Source organism: Dendropsophus ebraccatus, chromosome 5 (genome assembly GCF_027789765.1).
Source record: "Dendropsophus ebraccatus isolate aDenEbr1 chromosome 5, aDenEbr1.pat, whole genome shotgun sequence".
Taxonomy (NCBI): Eukaryota; Metazoa; Chordata; class Amphibia; order Anura; family Hylidae; genus Dendropsophus; species Dendropsophus ebraccatus.
This window is the reverse complement of record NC_091458.1, coordinates 13,971,923-13,993,930: the sequence shown is the minus strand read 5'-3', so window position 1 is coordinate 13,993,930 and position 22,008 is coordinate 13,971,923. Positions and strand designations below refer to the sequence as shown.

At 48.7% G+C, this 22,008-nt stretch overlaps 1 protein-coding gene across 3 annotated transcripts in view; it reads left to right on the top strand.

Annotated features, from left to right (window-relative positions):
• Positions 1–22,008, top strand: part of MYO7A (myosin VIIA) — a 121,776-nt gene that overhangs the window by 39,209 nt on the left and 60,559 nt on the right. For all 3 annotated transcript variants that reach the window (XM_069969537.1, XM_069969536.1, XM_069969535.1), the window contains 5 exons: positions 596–709; positions 4,157–4,309; positions 9,761–9,945; positions 10,289–10,410; positions 10,580–10,722. In XM_069969537.1, coding sequence (XP_069825638.1) covers positions 596–709; positions 4,157–4,309; positions 9,761–9,945; positions 10,289–10,410; positions 10,580–10,722 — 717 coding nt within the window. The remainder of the gene's footprint in view (positions 1–595; positions 710–4,156; positions 4,310–9,760; positions 9,946–10,288; positions 10,411–10,579; positions 10,723–22,008) is intronic.

The following is a 22,008-nucleotide window of genomic DNA, read 5'->3' as shown; positions in this document are numbered from 1 at the left end:
AGTGATTTACATCCCAGGGGGTTCAGTGATTTAGTGATCTACATGTGATTTAATCCAGATGACATCACTATAGTTTCGGATGAGATTAGTACAAATAATATTATATTGATTTGTGATAAAAGAGATTATTATATTATTTTTGTGGTGATTTTAGAGAGTCAACAATATACAGATCACACAATGTCCTCGTGCTGGACCATCAGAGACCATCAGGGAACAGTGGGGGTAACCTGCATCAAGTGATCCCTTTCCCTGCAGCACCCCCGCAGGTGAAACATGGTATTACACAGCTGTTATTGGAATAAATGGGTCCTCCAAGGCTGGAGACGCTCTTTGTAACCAATCTCCCTGTAGTTACTAACTGGGTACTGAAACCAGACCACTCTTTTAGCAGGATTGTTCATTCACCTCATGAGACCAAGGTGCATATGTGGTGGGCTCGGACCTCCCTGCCATACACTGGTCTTCTATAATAGACCAAGGTGAAAATAATACACTGAGGACCACCAGGACCTCCTTACATGGTCCTGATATAAAAGGTGACTGTTCACATTGAGGAGCAGAATATAAGTCGTGTTTCGTTCTCTTCTTTCAGGGCGACTATGTCTGGTTGGACCTCAAGACGGGTCGAGAGTTTGATGTTCCGGTTGGAGCTGTGGTTAAGCTGTGTGACTCCGGTCAGATCCAGGTCCTGGATGATGAAGGAAATGTAAGTGGGATCACACAGGGTGGGGGAGGGTAATGACATAATCCCTCTACTGCCCTAGACCACCAGGGAAGGAGACATGAATCCCTCCACTGCCCTAGACCACCAGGGAAGGAGACATGAATCCCTCCACTGCCCTAGACCACCAGGGAAAGAGACATGAATCCCTCCACTGCCCTAGACCACCAGGGAAGGAGATATGAATCCCTCCACTGCCCTAGACCACCAGGGAAGGAGACGTGAATCCCCTCACTGCCCTAGACCACCAGGGAAGGAGACATGAATCCTTCTACTGCCCTAGACCACCAGGAAATGAGACATGAATCCCCCCACTCACCTAGACCACCAGGGAAAGAGACATGAATCCCTCCACTGCCCTAGAGCACTAGGGAAGGAGACATGAATCCCTCCACTGCCCTATACCACCAGGGAAGGAGACATGAATCCTTCTACTGCCCTAGACCACCAGGGAAGGAGACATGAATCCTTCTACTGCCCTAGACCACCAGGGAAGGAGACATGAATCCCTCCACTGCCCTAGACCACCAGGGAAAGAGACATGAATCCCTCCACTGCCCTAGACCACCAGGGAAGGAGACATGAATCCTTCTACTGCCCTAGACCACCAGGGAATGAGACATGAATCCCCCCTACTCACCTAGACCACCAGGGAAAGAGACATGAATCCCTCCACTGCCCTAGAGCACCAGGGAAGGAGACATGAATCCCTCCACTGCCCTATACCACCAGGGAAGGAGACATGAATCCCTCCACTGCCCTAGACCACCAGGGAAGGAGACATGAATCCCTCCACTGCCCTAGACCACCAGGAAGGGAGACATGAATCCCTCCACTGCCCTAGACCACCAGGGAAGGAGACATAATCCCTCCACTGCCCTAGACCACCAGGGTAGGAGACACAAATCCTTCCACTGCCCTAGACCACCAGGGAAGGAGACATGAAACTTTCCACTCACCTAGACCACCAGGGAAGGAGACATGAATCCCTCCACTGCCCTAGACCACCAGGGAAGGAGACATGAATCTTTCCACTCACCTAGACCACCAGGGAAGGAGACATGAATCCCTCCACTGCCCTAGACCACCAGGGAAGGAGACATGAATCTTTCCACTCACCTAGACCACCAGGGAAGGAGACATGAATCCCTCCACTGCTCTAGACCACCAGGGAAGGAGACATGAATCTTTCCACTCACCTAGACCACCAGGGAAGGAGACATGAATCCCTCTACTGCCCAAGACCACCAGGGAAGGAGACATGAATCCCTCCACTGCCCTAGACCACCAGGGAAGGAGACATGAATCCCTCCACTGCCCTAGACCACCAGGGAAGGAGACATGAATCCCTCCACTCACCTAGATACACCACTGACATACACACATATACACTGGGATGTGATGACACTACTGCAGATGTATACACCATGAATAGACCGTACACAGGATAATCATCTCCCAAGTGTAATAGGAACTATAAGTAATATCTGCTGCAGAACATCTTTATATGCAGATCTGTCAATCACCACATTAACAACATTAATAGAAACTGCTGCAGAACATCTTTGGGAGAAAACCTGTCAATCACTCGAGACGCTGCAGACATACACAAACACACACATATACACCACTGTCACAGACAATACTGACATACACACACACACACACACAGATACATACATACAGTACAGTAGATACACTAACAAATGTATATATATATATATATATATATATATATATATATACACACACACACTCATACACATACATACACACACACACACACACACACACACACACATGCAGCACTTACAGCTCTCAGGCCTCCCCCTCCTCCTCTCTGTAGTCCAGCTGATCTTCACAAGGTAACATTGAGGACCTGCAGGTCATGTGATCAGGTCCTTTCTCACTCTCCTCTGTGTACAGGACACTGGCAGGCCCTGCTCCTCTGTTCTGATCCTTACCCTGCACAACAGTGAGGTGGCTGGACACTGATGGGCCCCTCTCCCTCTCCGGGCCCCTGAGCAGCCGAACTGGCTGCACATGCTGTATGCCCACCACTACTACCTTAGACCACCAGGGAGACAGACATAAATTCCTTAAAGGATATACATAAAGGATATGCACAGCCTCTGCCTCCCCGCACTCCAGCGATGCAGTATCTTGCAGGCTGCCACCCGCCTCCTCCAGAATGATTGACAGCCAGGGAAGGCGGCCAGGGGATACTGCAGGGCGGGCTCTGACACACCTTTGTGACTCGATCAGCCGGGGGGATAAGGAACGTTTTTTTAAGAAAATGGCGGATCACAGAGCAGCATGGGCGGTATGTACCCACCGCTCAGTGATCAGCAATAGGAAAATGGCGGCACACATATATGCAGATCTGTGCTGTGAGTGTTCCTTTAAATATCCTAGATCACAAGGGAAACAAACATGAGACCTTCAACTATCTTGGACCACCAGGGAGGCAGACCATAAATCCCTGCATTACCCTAGACCACCAGGGAAGTAGATATAAATCTCTCTATCACTCTTCATACATGATGTCCCGCCCCCTACTCTAGACCACCAGGGAAGTAGATATAAATCTCTCTATCACTCTTCATACATGATCTCCTGCCCCCTACTCTAGACCACCAGGGAAGTAGATATAAATCTCTCTATCACTCTTCATACATGATCTCCCGCCCCCTACTCTAGACCACCAGGGAAGTAGATATAAATCTCTCTATCACTCTTCATACATGATCTCCCGCCCCCTACTCTAGACCACCAGGGAAGTAGATATAAATCTCTCTATCACTCTTCATACATGATCTCCCGCCCCCTACTCTAGACCACCAGGGAAGTAGATATAAATCTCTCTATCACTCTTCATACATGATCTCCCGCCCCCCTACTCTAGACCACCAGGGAAGTAGATATAAATCTCTCTATCACTCTTCATACATGATCTCCCGCCCCCTACTCTAGACCACCAGGGAAGCAGAGATGATTGATTTGTCTTTTCCTTCCATTTTACCTGTCAGCAGCCACATTAGATGTCATCCAGCTTTATTAGTCATGGTGACTTGTTCTTTAAAGGGGCACTCCGGCCAAAATCTTTTTCTTTCCAAATGAACTGTCCAGAGCAGGAGAGGTTTTCTATGGGGATTTGCTGCTGCTCTGGACAGTTCCTGACATGGACAGAGGTGGCAGCAGAGAGCACTGTGTCAGGCTGGAAAGAATACACCACTTCCTGCAGGACATACAGCAGCTGATAAGTACTGGAGGACTGGAGATTTTTAAATAGAAGTAAAATACAATTCTGTATAACTTTTTGACACCAGTTGATTTGAAAGACAATATTTTCGCCGGCGTGCCCCTTTAATAATTCTACAGTGCGTAGGAGGAAAGACTCCATCACTGATGATTGATCTATTTTCCTTACAGGAACACTGGATATCTCCTCAGAATGCGACCAACATCAAACCCATGCACCCGACCTCTATCCATGGGGTGGAGGACATGATCCGCCTGGGGGATCTCAATGAGGCCGGGATCCTGCGGAACCTCCTCATCAGATACAGGGAGCACCTCATCTACGTGAGTCTGCAGATGCGGATACCCCCCATAGTCCTTACTCATCACTGCCATCAGCTATGGGGAACCCGCAGCTTAGCCTGTCCAGGGCATGATGGGAGTTGTAGCTTTGCTGCAGGTTCCCCATCCCAGAACTACATCCTAGGGAGGGAGCAGGGCAAGGGTTACTGCACTGATTATTCTTATCAGGCTGAATCAGTAGTGCTGCTGCATGTCCTGCAGGAAGTGGTGTATTCTCTCCAGTCTGACACAGTGCTCTCTGCTGCCCCCTCTGTCCATGTCAGGAACTGTCCAGAGCAGCAGCAAATCCCCATAGAAAACCTCTCCTGCTCTCCAGACTGGAAAGAATACACCACTTCCTGCAGGACATTCAGTAGCTGTTAAGTACTGGAAGATTTTTTTTTTTATAGAAGTGAATTAGAAGTCTCTGGCACTTTCTGGCACCAGTTAATTTAAAAGAAAAAAGCGGTGAACAACCACTTTAAGTGGAGCTTCAGCATGTATACTCCAGTCACATCTAAAGCTGCATTCAGAATTTTGCTGACTATCTCCGTTGCATAGAACCTGCCCCCTGCTGTTTTTTAGTTACAGTATTATGTTAGGGAGTGTGTCAGACTACTGGGGAAGTATTCATGGATTATTCCCTACTCTAGACCACCAGGGAAGCAGATGTGAATCCCTCCGTTTCCTAGATCACCAGAGATGCATACGTGATTCCATCCTCTACCATTAGGGATGCAAACGTGAATCTTCGCACTATTTTAGACCACCAGAGGTGGGGAAATGATTCTTGACTGTAGCTTGGACCACCAGGGAAGGAGGTATGAACCTCACCACCAGTTTAAACATAAGAGAAGCAGATATGAATACTACCCCAGAACACCAGGGATGCAGAAACTATTCATTTCTCTACCCTAGACCACCAGGGAAAGAGATATGAATCCCTCTACTGCCTCAGACCACCAGGGAAGCAGATGTAATTCCCTCTACTGCAATATACCACCAGAGAAGCAGACATGAATCCCTTCACTACCCTAGACCGCCAGGGATGCATAAGTGATTCCATCCTCTGCTATAGACACCAGAAAAGCAAACATGAATCCTTACACTATTTTAGACCACCAGAGGGGTGGAAATGATTCTTGCTTCTACCTTAAGAGGCATAAATCCCTCCACTACCCTAGACCACCAGGAGAGAAGACATGAATTCATTACCTTAGACCACAAGGGAAGGAGACGTGAATCACCCCACACCAGGAGATATGAATACTACCCAAGGCCACTGGAGAAGCAGAACGATTCCTTTCTTTACCCTAGACCACCAGGGGACCTGACATAGATCCCCCAGTACCCTAGACCACCAGGGGACCTGACATAGATCCCTCCAGTACCCTAGACCAGCAGGGGACCTGACATAGATCCCTCCAGTACCCTAGACCACCAGGAAACCTGACATAAGTCCCCCAATACCCTAGACAACCAGGGGACCTGACATAAGTCCCCCCAATACCCTAGACCACTAGGAGACTTGACATAAGTCCCCCCAATACCCTAGACCACTAAGAGACCTGACATAGATCCCTCCAGTACCCTAGACCACCAGGGGACCTGACATAGATCTCTTCATTACCCAAGACCACCAGGAGACCTGACATAGATCTCTCCAGTACCCTAGACCACCAGGAGACCTGACATAGATCCCTCCAGTACTCTAGATTACCAGGGGACCTGACATAGATCTCTCCAGTACCCTAGACCACCAGGGGACCTGACATAGATCCCCCCCAGTACCCTAGACCACCAGGGAACCTGACATAGATCTCTCCAGTACCCTAGACCACCAGGATACCTGACATAGATCCCTTTAGTACTCTAGACCACCAGGGAAGCATCTTCCAGCATAGTTTTCAATGCAGTTCTGGATGTGACTGGAGTACAAGCCATGACGTGACAACAGTATCCACTAGGATTTAGCGCTCCCGTGCAGGAAGGTGTCACACCGATACACGGCGGAGATATGAGACAGATCATTATGGCCGATCCCGCTCCTCCTGTCTACATGATCTGCATTAACAATTAATGTGTGTTGCGGCTGCCATTGTTTGAGCAGAATTAACCCCATCACTGCCCTGAATAATTCATGATAAGAATAGGAGCCGTGTTCCCCAGGAGACTGCGGTGTGACCTGGTATAACTTATGCTGACACGCTGCAATACTAGGGTTACCCAGGCCACCGCCTCTCAATATATATATATATATATATATATATATATATATATATATATATATAGAGAGAGAGAGAGAGAGAGAGAGAGAGAGAGGACCCCATCCATTGTCTCAGTCTCCATCTTCCAGCGTTACAGGGAAAAACAGTCAACAAGCTGCTGTTGACGGATCTATTATAATTGATGGGGTCCCTTATCCGGCCCCTGTGATTAGATCGTGCTGCTGCTTACTTGCTACGGTCTCAATCAGTGCGACTACGAGTGTTTGGGGTCCATGGGACGAATCAATCAGAATAACAGATCCGTCAACAGCAGCTTGTGTACGGTTTCTAGTACCTAGAAGCACTGATCAAACTATGAGGGGGATTTATCACGGTTACCACGGCAGCCAATCACTTTTCACAGGAAGTTTTAACAATGAAAGCTGATTGGTTGCTATGGGCGACGGCACAAGGCCTGGTAGATCTCCCTCCATCGATGTGTCCTGGATTATATATTACATGGTCAGATCTGTATATAACCTGATTGATAACTGTATCATCTATTCTTCTTCCCTAAGACTAACTGTGGCGGGCGGGTGAGTATACGGTGGCGCTGTAGCCATCCCCATCAAGGCTCCATTCCACCATTATACCTCATCTGCCATCTGCTTGTTGTATATACCGTATAACCAGCCATCATGTCCATCTGCTATACTGGTCCTGGCACGCATAGAAGAGACTGGGGATGTACGTGTCCAACGTGGACAATCCCTTTTATGCTAAAAAGATCAGCAGATCATAGCGATCAGCTGTAGGAAGCCTAGTAGTAAGTGTTTTATTTCTCTGCGGCTCCACCACATGGGGAAATGAAGTATTACACAGTGTCTATTCCCATCAATGGGTGATCTGTGTAATGTAGGACAGAACTGGTCCTCCAGAGAGAGAGACGCTCTTTATGTATTTTGCCGATTTATCTCCCAATATGGTCAGTAACCTCCGGGTTTGTGGTGGGTCCCTTGGGCTCTTGTTACAGTAACCTGGAGTGGTAGTTGACCCACCCGGGAAAAAGGGGAAAAATAACCCAAGGTGTACCCAATAGTGTGTTTATAGGTGCAGGTGCAGACAGAAGAAGCAGAGCCTCGTGCGTTTTGTAATAAAATATAATAGTTTACTGTAGAACTTGGCAGATAAACAGTAAAATCTTGACCCAGACTCAAATGCTGACTGAGTGCTGTAGGAGTAGTTGCTTGAAAGAGTGAAGCTTCGGTAGAAGTAGTAGTAGTGCTTTGTAAAGGTAGAGAGAACAGGAGAGGAGTTTGCCAGAGGAGCCCTTGCCCAGTGTAGGTCCTGTACTCTGCCAGAACTGTAGTGTAGATTATATATATATATAATATATGAGTATTGAAGTGATCCTCGTACTCACGTTTAGACCTGTGTTTGACCGCCTTCTGCCCCCTAGCTTCGTAGAACCCGTTCTAGGTGGGTAGCACGGTTGTCTGGGTGTAGCAAGGTGACCGAGTTTTCCCAGTCAACCTGCACTGTGCAGTAGGATACATAGACCTTCTCAATACTGGTATCTTTTTCTTATTGGGGTCAATTCCTCTGTTAACAGGATATCGCCCTGCACGTTTTCGAGGAGTTTGCAGCGTGAGCTAGGGTATTCCTATGTGGCTGCTCTCCTCTATGGTAGCTTAGCAATGCATGGCGAACGTAGCTGCTTTCATAAAAGAAATCTTTAACTGAGCTGGTCTCTCACACATCTGTCCTCACAGGCCTCCAATGACTAACTCATGTCTGGTCCCTGTCAGGGGTCCTGGCTGAAGCCAGGCCCTGGCTTAACTTCTGCAGAGACTGGTTGGTGTGTCCTCTCTCGCTAGAAACCAAAACTAAACGGAACCCACTTCCTCAACCAGTCAAACTCCTCCTACAGGGGTATTATCTAAACCTTCCTGTGAGTGGTGGGGCTGAGTGTGGTTAAGAGAGAGGAGCAGGAAAAAGATAGGACAGAAAAGAGAGAGAACCTCCTAGTGGTCAGAACAAAACATTTGACAAAAAACACTTAACCCATTACCTTCAGCTGTGCATGAGAAATAAGACATACACAGAACAGTGACACCTAGTAGAGAAACTGCATACTTCATCCACCACTTAACCTGAGTGCGAACTTTAAGACAGGTACATAAGAGAAACACCAGTGGTGGGACACCACAACTACATGGATGCTCTGGCAAGCTAAGTGTTCATGTGTATGGAGGGACAGCATGAAACATACCGGGATAGGTAAGATAATGAGACTAGATCTCTGGGGCAGGGTCAAACAGTTGAGTAGGTCTGGCAGGATCGGGCATATGGTATTATAAAGCATATGGCCAGAAAATGGCTTGGAAGAAGAGTCAGCGCTGGAGGGCAGATGGGTAAGAACATTACACTACCCCTAGTGCTACCCCGTATCCCTCTGTACCCCAGAGCTGCACAATCTTGGAGTACCTGCCTGAGTGCACACAGGAAAAGGGATCATTATCAGTAATAGTGGAGCTAGGATCTCACTACCCTGCCATGTTCTCCGGTCACCGCCATGTCAGCTGCTGCATCTTCCATCTCATGTGCATGCTATATAGCCCTATGTCATGTCATGGTATGATCCATGTCTTGCATGTAAGATGTTCCTGACTCTGTGTAGAGCATGTAATGGCACTTCCCGCCCCATAGCAACACTCAGAATGAGGACCCCCAACCAGTAGGAATTGACAGCATAGTCTGTCAGTATGCAGGGGCCCTATATATTAAACATTGAGTCTCCTATCATTCTGTGCATACAGCTCTTATACAGACCTATGTGTCTCCATGGATACAGACTACAAAATAAACCCAGTGTAGTCTGATCCTCCCATACAGTCCAGATTTTTACTAGATTGTCTGAGGAACTGGGTAAAAAAATGGACAGGGTGTATGTGGTTATTAGAGCATTTCTTGACTGTCCCAGCTGGACTTAAAGAGTCTGACAGATTTGGGATTCATGGTGGTAAGTATCCACTCCCTATGCACCCCTTATTTCTACCCTGTAGTAAGTACAGGTCTATATATGACAACACAGTACAGGTTGGTATATTCCCGTATTCCACATTACATGTATATAAATAATGGTACCATATATTATAAGACTTGGACTATACTGCTCCATCAAGCATGTATAGTCATAATAGGTAACATATATGACCCTTGTTTACCTTTTACGTTCCTCTTTCAGACATACACTGGATCCATTTTAGTGGCGGTGAACCCCTACCAGCTGCTCCCCATCTACACTCCGGACCAGATACGTCTGTATACCAACAAAAAGATCGGAGAGATGCCCCCCCACATCTTTGCCATAGCCGACAACTGTTACTTCAACATGCAGCGAAACAGTAAGGACCAGTGTTGTATCATTAGGTGAGAAAAACACTCCCCGTGACCCTAATCCCGACACTCTCGGTATGGGGTCTTTGGATTTTGGGTCACATAACAAATAAACTATAACTATGGATAAACTATTTAATACTTAACTCTGCATACTCATGAAGTTACACAACGCCTCCAGGGGAAGCTTACTTCACTGTTTCCAATGAATTCTATATAGAAGTATGCAGTAGGCTTATAAGCTCCCTCTAGTGGTGGCTGAAAAAATTTTAATAAGTAAGTGTTGTTGCTATCACATGCAGTGTTATATGCTGGTATTACTTTATTGTTGTTACTCTCTATAGCCCTGAGCTAATTGATGCGTCATCTGTTATAGCGGAGAATCTGGTGCCGGTAAAACCGAGAGCACCAAGCTGATCCTGCAGTTTCTGGCGGCGATTAGTGGTCAGCACTCGTGGATAGAGCAACAAGTCCTGGAGGCCAATCCCATTCTAGAGGGTCAGTAAAATATAAATAAGTAAAAATAATAGTAAAAAAAAGTATAAATAAAAAAAAATAAATAAAATATATATATATATATATATATATATATATATATATATATATAGTATAGTATATAGTATATTTAGTCATCTTGACCTTTGCTCTGTTACTGATGCCCTTACAGCGTTTGGCAATGCCAAGACAATTCGCAACGACAATTCCAGCCGGTTTGGAAAATACATTGATATTCATTTTAATAAAAAAGGAGCCATTGAGGGCGCGAAGATAGAGCAGTATCTGCTGGAGAAGTCTCGTGTCTGCAGACAGGTAAGAGACATCACTGATAATGTATGTATGTACACAGTGACCCCACCAGCAGAATAATGACTGCAGCTCTGGAGTATAAAACAGGATATAACTCAGGATCATTAATGTAATGTATGTACACAGTGACCTCACCAGCAGAATAGTGAGTGCAGCTCTAGAGTATAATACAGGATGTAACTCAGGATCAGTAATGTAATGTATGTACACAGTGACCCCACCAGCAGAATAGCAAGTGCAGCTCTGGAGTGGTGATTGCAGCTCCAATTAGTTTTGGGTGTGGTCCTGCTCTGTGAGGCTGTGCGAGTCTGCTGCTCCTGAGCTCCAAGCAAGCAAGATCTGCCCCTGGGCCTGCTCTCTCCTCCCCAGGGAGGGAGCGGGTTTCCAGGCATGAGCGAGGGAGGCGAGGTCCAGGCTTCTGTTTCCCGTGGTAGGCCGCCGGGGAGCAGGAGAAGCCAGCAAGCGGCCTGTACACCTGAAGATTCGGGGATGACTCGTTCCACCAGGAGTCGCAGACTCGCAGTAATTCCATTCCTACTCTCCCCACTGAGGCTGTGGACAACCGAAGAAGCCGAAAGGTTTCCAAAAAGGAAGAATCTACCTCAGGAAAGCAGAGTGCCACCAGCAGAAAGCCAGGTACTTCTGGGAGAAAGCTGAGTGCTCACGGGGGTGAAGCCGACCTCGGTGAGGAAGGCTGGGGAGTGCAGAGGGCCCGGGAGTCTCTCTCCACCATGAGCCACCTCCGTGAGTATGAAGAAGCCAGCAAGTCTCTGAGGAGGCTCCGGGAGGAACTGCGCTACGCCCGTGCCAGAGCCAACCAGGCTACAAAGAGGAAGAAGTCTGAGATCCAGGTGGAGGTAAAGAGACTTGAAGGTGAAGTAAGAGATTTGGAGGAGAGGAAATCAGAGATACGGGAGATGAGTGGTGGATTTAAGGAAAAACGTATAAATGATGACCGTTTCCGGGAGATGGCTGATAACAGAGAGAGAGGGTTGATGGGGCTGCAACCTGAGAGCCAGGTGGATGATGATGATGATGACACTGCCGATGAGATGGATGAAGACCAACAGCCAGACCCACCTGGCAGCCTGCAGCAACACCAGCAGGCTCCGTACAGTGGGCCCCCTGCACAGCAGCCAGTCGTAACACCTGCCGACTCAGGGGAGGACAGTGACAGCAGTGGCCAGGGAGGGGCGCTCATGGCCCAGATCAGGATGATCGAGTCCCCAGTCTGCCCTCAGAACTTTGTGTTTGGAGATGAACTCCCAGAGGAGGCACCTGGGGGCAAGAAGGGAAAGACCAAGGCAAAGCAGCAAGAAGTGGTGAGTTACATCTGCACCCCCCTCCCTGAGACCCCTGAGCCGGCTGCAGGGTCGGTTCATTGTGCGAGCCCCGTTACCCAGCCCAGCCCGTGTTCTGTAGTGGACTCGGTGCAAAGGTGCGGGGAGAATACAGATACTAAAAGGGCGCTGAACTCCAGCCTTGTTTGTAGTAGCAGGGATGGAGCAGAGAAGGCATTGGCCAAACGGCTGGACAGTGAGGGTGGCCCAGCGGTGGGCAAAAAGGCAGATTCCGGTGCTGTAGTTCGCTCCCCTGTGGGAGGGGGGGGGTGACCCAGTGCCGGAGGTAGTTGCGGTGGCTCCAGACGCTCCCAATAAGACTGGCCAAATAAAAACTGCAAAAAGGGAAATTTTGTTTTGTATTGGCGCCGCTGATCCCACTGATCAGCGGCACTTGGACAATGCTAAAGACACTGCTGATGAGGCGGAGGGCACTAAAAAGAACAGAGTTGGGATGGCCTCTAGACCGGGCAAGCAAGCTGTCAGGTCCCTTAACCCCTTAACGACATCTGGCGTATACTTACGCCTTGATGCCGGTAAGGACGTTCAGAGCGGGGTCGCGCGGCGACCCCGCTCTGAACCGCGGCGGTCCCCGGTGCCGCTTGTAGCCCGGGACCATAGGTATTAGCGGGCACGGTCCGATCGCCGTGCCCGCTAATACAGTAATCAGATGCAGCTGTCAAACATGACAGCTGCATCCGATTACCGGATTCAGCTGTTCCCTGGTGTCTAGTGGCGGAGATCACTCCCCCGGGATGTTATCCCGGAGGAGCGATCTCCGTTTCTGAAGCCGGCCGGGGACCGCTCCAAGATGGCGCCGTCCCCGGCTCTGCACTCGTTTACTTCCGGCTGCAGCAGCCGGAAGTAAACGAGTGCCTATCTCATGGATCTCTGCAGCATATCTATGCTGCAGAGATCTCTATGAGAGATCAAAGCACTTATACTAGAAGTCCCTAGGGGGAATAACCCTAACCCCAGGGGGGCTTCTAGTATAAGTGTAAAAGTTAAAAAAAAAATGTTGTTAACAGTAAAAAGCCCCCTCCCCTAATAAAAGTCTGAATCACCCCCCTTTTCCCAGGTTATAAATAAAAGTAAATAAATAAATAAATAAACAAACATGTTTGCTATCGCCGCGTGCGTAATCGCCCGAACTATTAATTAATCACATTCCTGATCTCGCACGGTAAATGGTGTCAGCGCAAAAAAATCCCAAAGTGCAAAATTGCGCATTTTTGGTCGCATCAAATCCAGAAAAATTGTAATAAAAAGCGATCAAAAAGTCATATATGCACAATCAAGGTACCAATAGAAAGAACACATCATGACGCAAAAAATGACACCTCACACAGCCCCATAGACCAAAGGATAAAAGTGCTATAAGCCTGGGAATGGAGCGATTTTAAGTGACGTATATTTGTTGACAATGGTTTAAATTTTTTACAGGCCATCAGATACAATATAAGTTATACGTGTTATATATCGTTTTAATCGTAACGACTTGAGCAACATATATAACAAGTCAGTTTTACCCCAGGGCGAATGGCGTAAAAACACGTTTCCCCCAAATAAACGAAATGCTTTTTTTTTCAATTTCACCACACTTTGAATTTTTTTCTGGTTTCGCAGTGTACTTTATGCAAAAATTCAGCCTGTCATTGCAAAGTACAATTAGTGACGCAAAAAATAAGGGCTCATGTGGGTCTCTAGGTGGAAAAATGCAAGTGCTATGGCCTTTTAAGCACAAGGAGGAAAAAACTAAAACGCAAAAATCGAAATTGGCTCTGTCCTTAAGGGGTTAAAGGGCCAGCGGAGGCTGTCCCAACTCTAGTGCCCCGGGATGCTGAGGCAAAAATGATAGCAAGAACAAAAGACTCATCATTATCATCCTGTGCTGCATCTGCTGCTGGTCCAGCCAGTGTGAATGAGGGAGGGGATGGGGGTGCGGGGTGTATGAATGATGAAGTGATGGATTGTGGGGTGACCAGGAGCAGTGTTATTAGGGGGGGGGGAAGTGATGTTGTTATGGGGGGTGGTGATGTTGTTATTGGGGGTGGGAATGATGTGATCGGGGAAAATGTTATTGCAGGTGGTGGTAATGTTACTGGGGACAATGTCATTGAAGGTGGTGGTGATGTTATGGGGGGGATTGGGGTAGTTACTAGAGACAATGCTATTGGGGGAGGTGGTGATGGTGGTGTAGGGGCAGGGACTGGTCCGGTTGCACCCCCAGCAGTGATGGCCCCTAGGAAAAGTTATGCAGGGGTTGCTGCTGGGTGAGGTAGAATTCCCTCCTCATCTCCAGGCTCTGGGGACGGCATGTTGCAACGGCGTTTCCTGGAGGCTCTTAAGAAGGGGGAAAGATCGATCAATGTAGAGGGAAGAGAGGTTGATCTATCCTACTGGATAGAAAGGCATGGCCTTGCTGCCTTCCGAGAACAAAGAGGAGGGGACACCATTTGGTCCCTTCCAACAGCCGGGCAGGATGGTTTCCGTAGGAATGTGGTTCGTCTTCGGTGGAGGGGCAGTGATACATGTCCGTCAAGGACCAAGGTGGTTGAGCTCCTGCTGAAGATGAGCTTCAAGGCAACTGACATCTATGCTTTGATACATCCTCATGGTACACCCGAGTTCGATATCAGTTTTGTTCGGCCGGAGGGGCTTGAGCTTTTCTGGTCGAACTATGAATTGATAAAGGACGAGCCTGGCTGGCGGGACTTTGCCGTGCAGGCATTGTCTCGCCAAAATGAAGTCAAGAGAGTGACCGTTTTGACCCGTAATGAGTCAATCTCTTGTGTGGATATCATGACATGGTTAGGGCGGTACGGTGAGGTCATTGGTATTCCACAAAAAAATAGGGATGAGTTTGGCATCTGATCAGGGGCCTGGACGTTTGTGGTAAAACTCAGACGTTCAGGAAATACGGTTACCCATATTCCATCTTCTGCCTTCCTCGGGAGAGATCGTATCCAGATCTTCTACCAGGGTCAGCCGAAGCTCTGTCACAGGTGCGGCGACCCCACACACTTCAGTGCCAACTGTACGGTACAGAAATGTTCCTTGTGTGGGGGTGTAGGCCATCATGCTGCATCTTGTGCGGAGATTAGGTGTCACCTGTGTGGGGACTTAGGTCACCCTTTCAGTCGTTGTCCTCGTTCCTTTGCCAATGCAGTCTTGGCCCCGGCGGGTAAAGGCCGTGAGCTGGAATCTGCTGGGGAGGGGACTAGCAGAGGTGGAGGAGCTGAGGGGCCAGTGAGGAATAGCAAGAAGGCGACACCAGCGAGACTGAGACGTCTTGATAAGCGCCAAAAGGAGAGGGCCATGGGGGAATCCCAAGTTACTGGGAGAACCTCTGGTCCTGTCCCAGAGGCCAGTCATGCTGCTGAGGCCCTTAGGGATGATGAACTGAATGAGGAGGTCAGGAGGTTGCGTAGAGAGGAAGGTGCTGTCACCCCTGAGTCGTCCGAGTGTGGGAGCGCGAATGAGGATGATGGGCAGGGATGGCAGGAGAAGAAACGTAAGCGGGGTACAAGTAAAAAAAAGGGAGATTTGAGATCTTCTCCTACCCTGGTCCAGGTGCCAAAGGAAGGTGAGACTTGCTCCCCTCTGATCGGTCTTTCCAATCAGTTCCAAGCCCTTGAAGACATCTCTGCCTCTCTAGAGGAGGAAGCTGAGGGTGAGGTTCTGAAGGTGGCGGCAAAGCCTCCAGGGGGCGCCAAGTCTTTTTCTCCTGGGGAGGTTATGTCCTCAGGGGAGGGGACTGGCCCAGAATCTGGGGACGAGGACGGTAATATTGATAAGCCTAGTGAAATGGACACTTCAGTATCACTAAAAAGGGTTAAGAGTTCTTCTGACGTGGAGTGTGAGTAGGGTAAGAAGGGGGGTGGGAAGAAGAAAGCCATCGAACTCAATCACCCATGATGGCGGCACCCTCTCCGTTGACGCTGGCTTCCATTAATGTAGCCAGCATTAAGTCAGATACGGCTAGATTTGCGGCCTATGATTATTTTGCCCATGTTAATGCTGACATTTTCTTTTTGCAGGAGACCAGGCTAACAGACATGTCATCTATATTTAAAGCCAGAAGGGAATGGAGGAATGGGCCCTCCTACTGGTCTCTTGCGGCCGAGCCGTATAGCGGGGTGGCGGTCCTTTTTGCCGCACCGGTAGAATGCCGACGGGTTATTGAGTTAGAAATGGGGAGGTGCCTGATTCTAGATGTCCTCATGAAGGGACAAGAACTTCGCCTTATTAACATCTATGGTCCACAGTCCAAGTGGGATCGGAAGTGTCTCTTTATGAGGATCAGCAGGTCAGCAAGTCAGCAGGTGGTCTTTGGAGGGGACTTCAATGCTGTCACAAGGCCCCAGGATAGGGGAGGTTCCAGAGACAAGCTGACTTATGATGGCGTCGCCCTGAATAGTATAGCTAGTGAGGCTCGCCTGGTGGATGTCCACATCCGGCATACACCAGGCCACGCGGGATTCACCTATCATAGGGGTAGTTGTAGGTCCAGGATAGACAGGTTTTATTTAAAGGAGGAAGCCGTCTCTTCAGCGGTGTCCGTTGTCGAGGTGGAGTTCTCCGACCACTGTTTAATTTTGTTTTCTCAAAAAAAAAGTTACCGTACGAGGAGACAAGGGGGGTTGTGTATGGTCAACCCCGTGGTGTTCCTTGTGAATACCTTTCTTAAGACCAACATTTCAAACCTCTGGAAAGAGAGGGCTCCTCCGTGGGTATTCTCCTGTAGGGGATGGTTTCGGCCTTTGTTCCAGGAATGGGAGACAGGAGGGCAAGTGAAGGATCTCCGCACACCACATGGGCATCTTCCGGCTTATGCTACCCTGGTTCTGAAGGTCATTCGTCGTGGGGTTTGGGGATGTGGGAGATTAGGACTCTGTCGAGGAAATTCCTTGACAATAGGGTCCTGTCATCCCATTTCCAAAAACCGCTGGCGCTCAAGGATTGCCCAAGCCGGGATCTGGAGGTTGGTTTGGGCCTATTGAATTCCATCAGGATCCCCTTGAAGTTTTGGGACTTGGCTTGGCGCTGCTTCCATGGGAAACTGTATGTGAGGGACAATCTGAAGTGCAGGAGCTCTGAGGATCGGGATGTCCCCGGGAGGAGTGTGGAGGCATACTGGAAAGCATGGAGCATTTTCTGCTTCATTGTCCCTTTAATACAGAGGTTTACAACAGGGTGGGCGCTTCCATCGGGTGGCCCAGGTTGGCCCGTCTCTCCTATGCGGAATGGGCCTATGGAGCATTCAGAAACCTTGGTGGCTGGGACCGGAGCACTTTATTCCTAGTCAGCATAGTGGTCAGGTACCACACGTGGAGTGCACGGTGTTTAGTGTCGACGCAACGTAAAATCCTCCCTGTGGATGAGGTGGTTAGGGGCACACTCGGTGACCTGGTGAAGGTGCGCTCTCTGGAGTACGAGAGGCTGGGGGCTGGTAGGGCCTCTTGTCTTTGGAGGGGCTTTGCCTATAAGGTTCCTTAGCCTGCGTCTCCTCTCCTGGTGGTGGGCTGATGCTGGCACCTTAGTCTTTTGTTTTGTGCTGTAGCTGTATAGGAATATAGGGCTTGCAGGTACTGAACTTGGGCTTTCGGGTTGTGTGTGGGGCTGAGAAGCCCCAATATGGTTTACTGTGTATGTTTGTGTATATTATTAGTGTGTATATTATTAGTGTGTATATTATTAGTGTGTTTATTTGTGTATATAGTTTGCATATTTTTGTCTCCACCTGGGGTTGGGGTTTAGTGTTAGGTTGGGTGGTGGGTTATATGGGGGGAGGGGGTTTCTGGGGACATTGGTATAAACAGAAAATCCTGGGCTGGTTCATGGACGTCTGTTATCATGTACTGGGGGCATGGGATGCGGGACCAGCTCAGGGCCCCAAAAAAAAAAATTATAAAAATGTTTTCGTGTTCGGTGTAGGGATCTATGTATATATTCATTTATGTATTTATTTGTGCATTTATTTATTTATTTATTTATTTATTTATTAATTTTGTGGAACGCAACCGGACCAGGGGGTTAGTGTACAGTTATGTTAGTTATTGTTAGTTAAGTTAAGTTTTATAGTGTTATTATTGTGGTGTTTGTGGGAAAATCTAGTTTGCACGTGTGGGGGATAATACAGCAGTGCGTTTGGTGAGTGTGAGGCTGGACCAGCCAATACGTTTATGGACTTTTATGGACTTGTATATATTGTACAGTTATCTTATTTATGTATAATCAGTTTTTATTCAACATTTTTCAATAAAACATAAAATAAAATATAGGTACAAAGAAGAGTCTTACTCAACAGACATAAGACTCAAAGTTTACATAGCACAATAAACCCAAATTCGCGGAAGGTAATAGACGGAGTGATAGGGGCTCACTCAAAACTGCATAGCGTCCATATGTAGTGATATGCCCAAGGGGTAGGCACACATCCAATGAGTCCCATAGCCCCCATAACAACTGAACGCTGAGAACTGCGACACACAAGAGGAGCATCCCATATAACAAAAACATTCCAGCTTCCAGCGAAAAAACTTATCAGAAACGGAGAACATTAGAGGTACAAAGAGAAATGTACCATTAGAGGGGTGAACAGGGAAGGCAAGGAAGGGAAGACGGGAAGGGGGGGGGGGGGAGGGGTATTTGCCCTGACCAAGGGGGCCACCTCCCCACGGGGGAGAGAGCGGTGGATAACTAAATAGGCATCTCAGGAGGTACCCCATCAGAAAACAGTGCCTGAAAGGCGGGAGAATCCCGAAACAACAGCCAGGACAACCATACCGTCTTATATCGTTTGTTGCATCCCGAGGCTTCAGCAGACAATTCCTCCATACGATGAAGGTGTGACATTTCGGCCTGCCACTCCGCCAGGGTAGGGACCTGCGTGGAGCGCCAATGGCGAGGAATAACTGTCCGTGCTGCAGACAGACAGAAACGCAGGATACTCTTTTTCTGTCGGCCTATAGCACCGGGGAGTATAGAGAGAAGCGCCACTTGAGGCGTCCTAGGTGCCGAGTGCCCCGAGATCGCCCGGTAAGCATCAAAGACACCTGACCAGAACGAGGTTAGCCTGTCACACCCCCACCATACGTGTAGCATAGTGCCCTTCTCATTGCTGCACCGCCAACAAAGGTCTGACACAGACGGTATCATGGAATGAACTCTGGTTGGGACCCGGTACCATCGGGAAAGAACTTTGTAGTTCCGTTCCTGAGGGGAACAAGCCGTGGACAATTTATGTGTAAAGATGCATGCTTTCAGCCTGTCCTCTGGGGTGATTATGGCCGACAAGTCCTTCTCCCATGCGGCCCAGAACGCAGGGGGGTCATCCTCCCCGTCCTGCTGAAGGAGGCGGTATATCACAGAGATGGAGTGCTCAGGAGGAGAGTCCAAAAGGAACAGGGATTCAAAGGAAGTAGGGGTAGAAGATACAGAGCTGTGGCCCCCACGAGGGCCAAGGTACGAGCTAAGCTGAGAATATTCGAGCCAAGATAGGTTGGTGGAACCGGCACGCGTCTGCAAATCCCCAAGGGGGGGTAGGGGGTTGCCCTCAAGCACTACTCCAAGGCTAGGGTTGTCCCTGGCCTTCCAGAGCAAAAACGTGTCCTTCCTGTACGCCGGGGGGAAGTCAGGATTATGGAATAAAGGAGTGAGCGGGCTGAAGGGTCTGGACAAAATGTTACTACGTACCAGACGACGCCATAGGGTAACCGCCACCCTCGGTAAGAGGGAGTCCGCAGAGAACGGGGAGGGGACGGAAAGGGGGAGCCAAGAGACATTAGACAGGGGGTAAGGGACCTCTTGTTGATCAAGCCTGACCCATTGCTTTGAAGCAGCATTGTACCTCCAATCCAGCAGGCGCTGAAGGACCGCAGCCCTGTGATACATGCGAAGGTCGGGTAATCCCACCCCCCCGTCCGACTTATGCCTAGACAGTGTGGCATATTTGATCCTTGGGCGTGAACTGTTCCAGATAAACTTGAGGAATGCTGTACGCAGTTGGCGAAAAAAAATGGCGGGAGGCATGATAGGGATAGTCTGGAATATGTATAGGAACCTGGGAAGGATGTCCATTTTTATGACATTGATTCTACCAAACCAGGATAGGGGTCTCTTATTATAAGTCAGGAGGTCCCTTAGTGTGCGGACTAAGAGGGGTTGGTAGTTAAGAGAATACAGGCGGGAAAGGTCAGCAGACACATTTACTCCAAGGTAAGTGAGATGGTCCCTGCGCCATTTAAAGGGGAAATTTTGCGCGATGGAGGAGGCAGTATTGGTAGGGAGGGAAATGTTCAGCACTTCAGATTTTGTGTAGTTTACCTTAAAGTTAGACACCTTACTAAAACGTTGGAACTCAGAAATAATAGACGGGAAGGAGACATGAGGTTGGGTAACACACAGGAGGAGGTCATCTGCATATAGGGCGGCCTTATACTGGGTCCCCTGCAGCGAGAGCCCGTGGATGCTAGGGTTGTCTCGTATGGCTGTCGCTAGGTGCTCCATAACCAAAACATACAGGAGGGGGGATAAAGGGCACCCCTGTCTTGTGCCGTTGGATACAGAAATAGGAGCAGATAATGCCCCATTGACCCGCACTCTCGCCGTGGGACCCGCGTACAACGACAGGATTCTGCTGAGGAAGCGAGGGCCAACACCAACCTGCCGCAAAGCGGCCTGGAGAAAACCCCAATGAACCCGATCAAAGGCCTTCTCTGCGTCTACCGAGAGGAGGCAGAATGGTAAGGCCCGGGATTTGGCCTTTGCTATGAGAGCCAGAATCTTGTTGGTGTTGTCCCTCGCCTCCCGCCCCTGTACAAATCCAACTTGGTCCGTGTGCGTAATCCCAGGCAAGAGCGGTGTCAGGCGGTTGGCTAAGGTTTTGGAGAACAATTTAATATCGACATTAATAAGCGATATGGGTCTGTAATTGGTAACCTGTGTGTGGTCCTTACCCGGTTTAGGCAAGACACTAATATGAGCCTCCAGGGATTGAGGCACCCAACAAGAGCCATCCGAGACAGAATTGAATACTTTCATCATAAAGGGAGTGAGAAGACTACTAAAGGTTTTGTAAAAGGAGGGGGTGAATCCGTCAGGGCCAGGGCATTTACCGGCTGGGGTGTTCTTAATGGCAAACCGTATTTCCTGCTCCGATATGTCCTCCTCTAGTGTCTCCACCTCCTCTGAGTTCAGCACAGGTAGGGCCGTGTCAGAGATATAGTCCTGAATATCAGGGGAGACCACATCCGTAGCTACATGGGTGGGGGAAATGTTATAGAGCTGAGAATAGTAGGCGTGGAAAGCACTAAGAATATCTGCCAGGTTTTGGGAGTCCGTACCATCGGGTCGTTGGATACGCGGTATGTAGGCATGTCCCTGCCACGGATGTATGAGGCGAGCTAATGGACGTCCACACTTATCGGAGTGGTCATAAAGAAAGCGGCGATACTGCAGACGTTGGTAGGTATATTTCTGATCTAGAAGTGCCTTCAAATCGTCTTTCAGTTTGACCAGTTCCGCATAAGTGGTGGAGGAAAGTGTGCGTTTATGTGAAGTTTCCAACGTATGTATACGTTGGAGAAGGGAGGCAATTTTAGAGGCCTTATCGCGCTTCAGTCTTGTGCCATGCTTTATGAATGTGCCGCGCAAAACGCATTTCATAGCCTCCCACTGTGTGGGAAGTGGAGTGGAGTCAGAGGCGTGTGTGTGGAGAAAAGATGCAATGGTCTTTTCAATGTCAGCCACACAGGCCAGGTCTTTCAGGAGGTGTTCATTAAGCTTCCAGGACCAAGAAGGGTTGATATGATTAGGGAGTGAAAGAGAAAGATAGATGGGGGCATGGTCGGAAAATAGAATGTCGCCCACAGAAGCGGATGGTTGCCAGGTCAGGGCATGCTGGCTAATCAGGAAATAGTCTATGCGACTATAGGACATGTGCGAA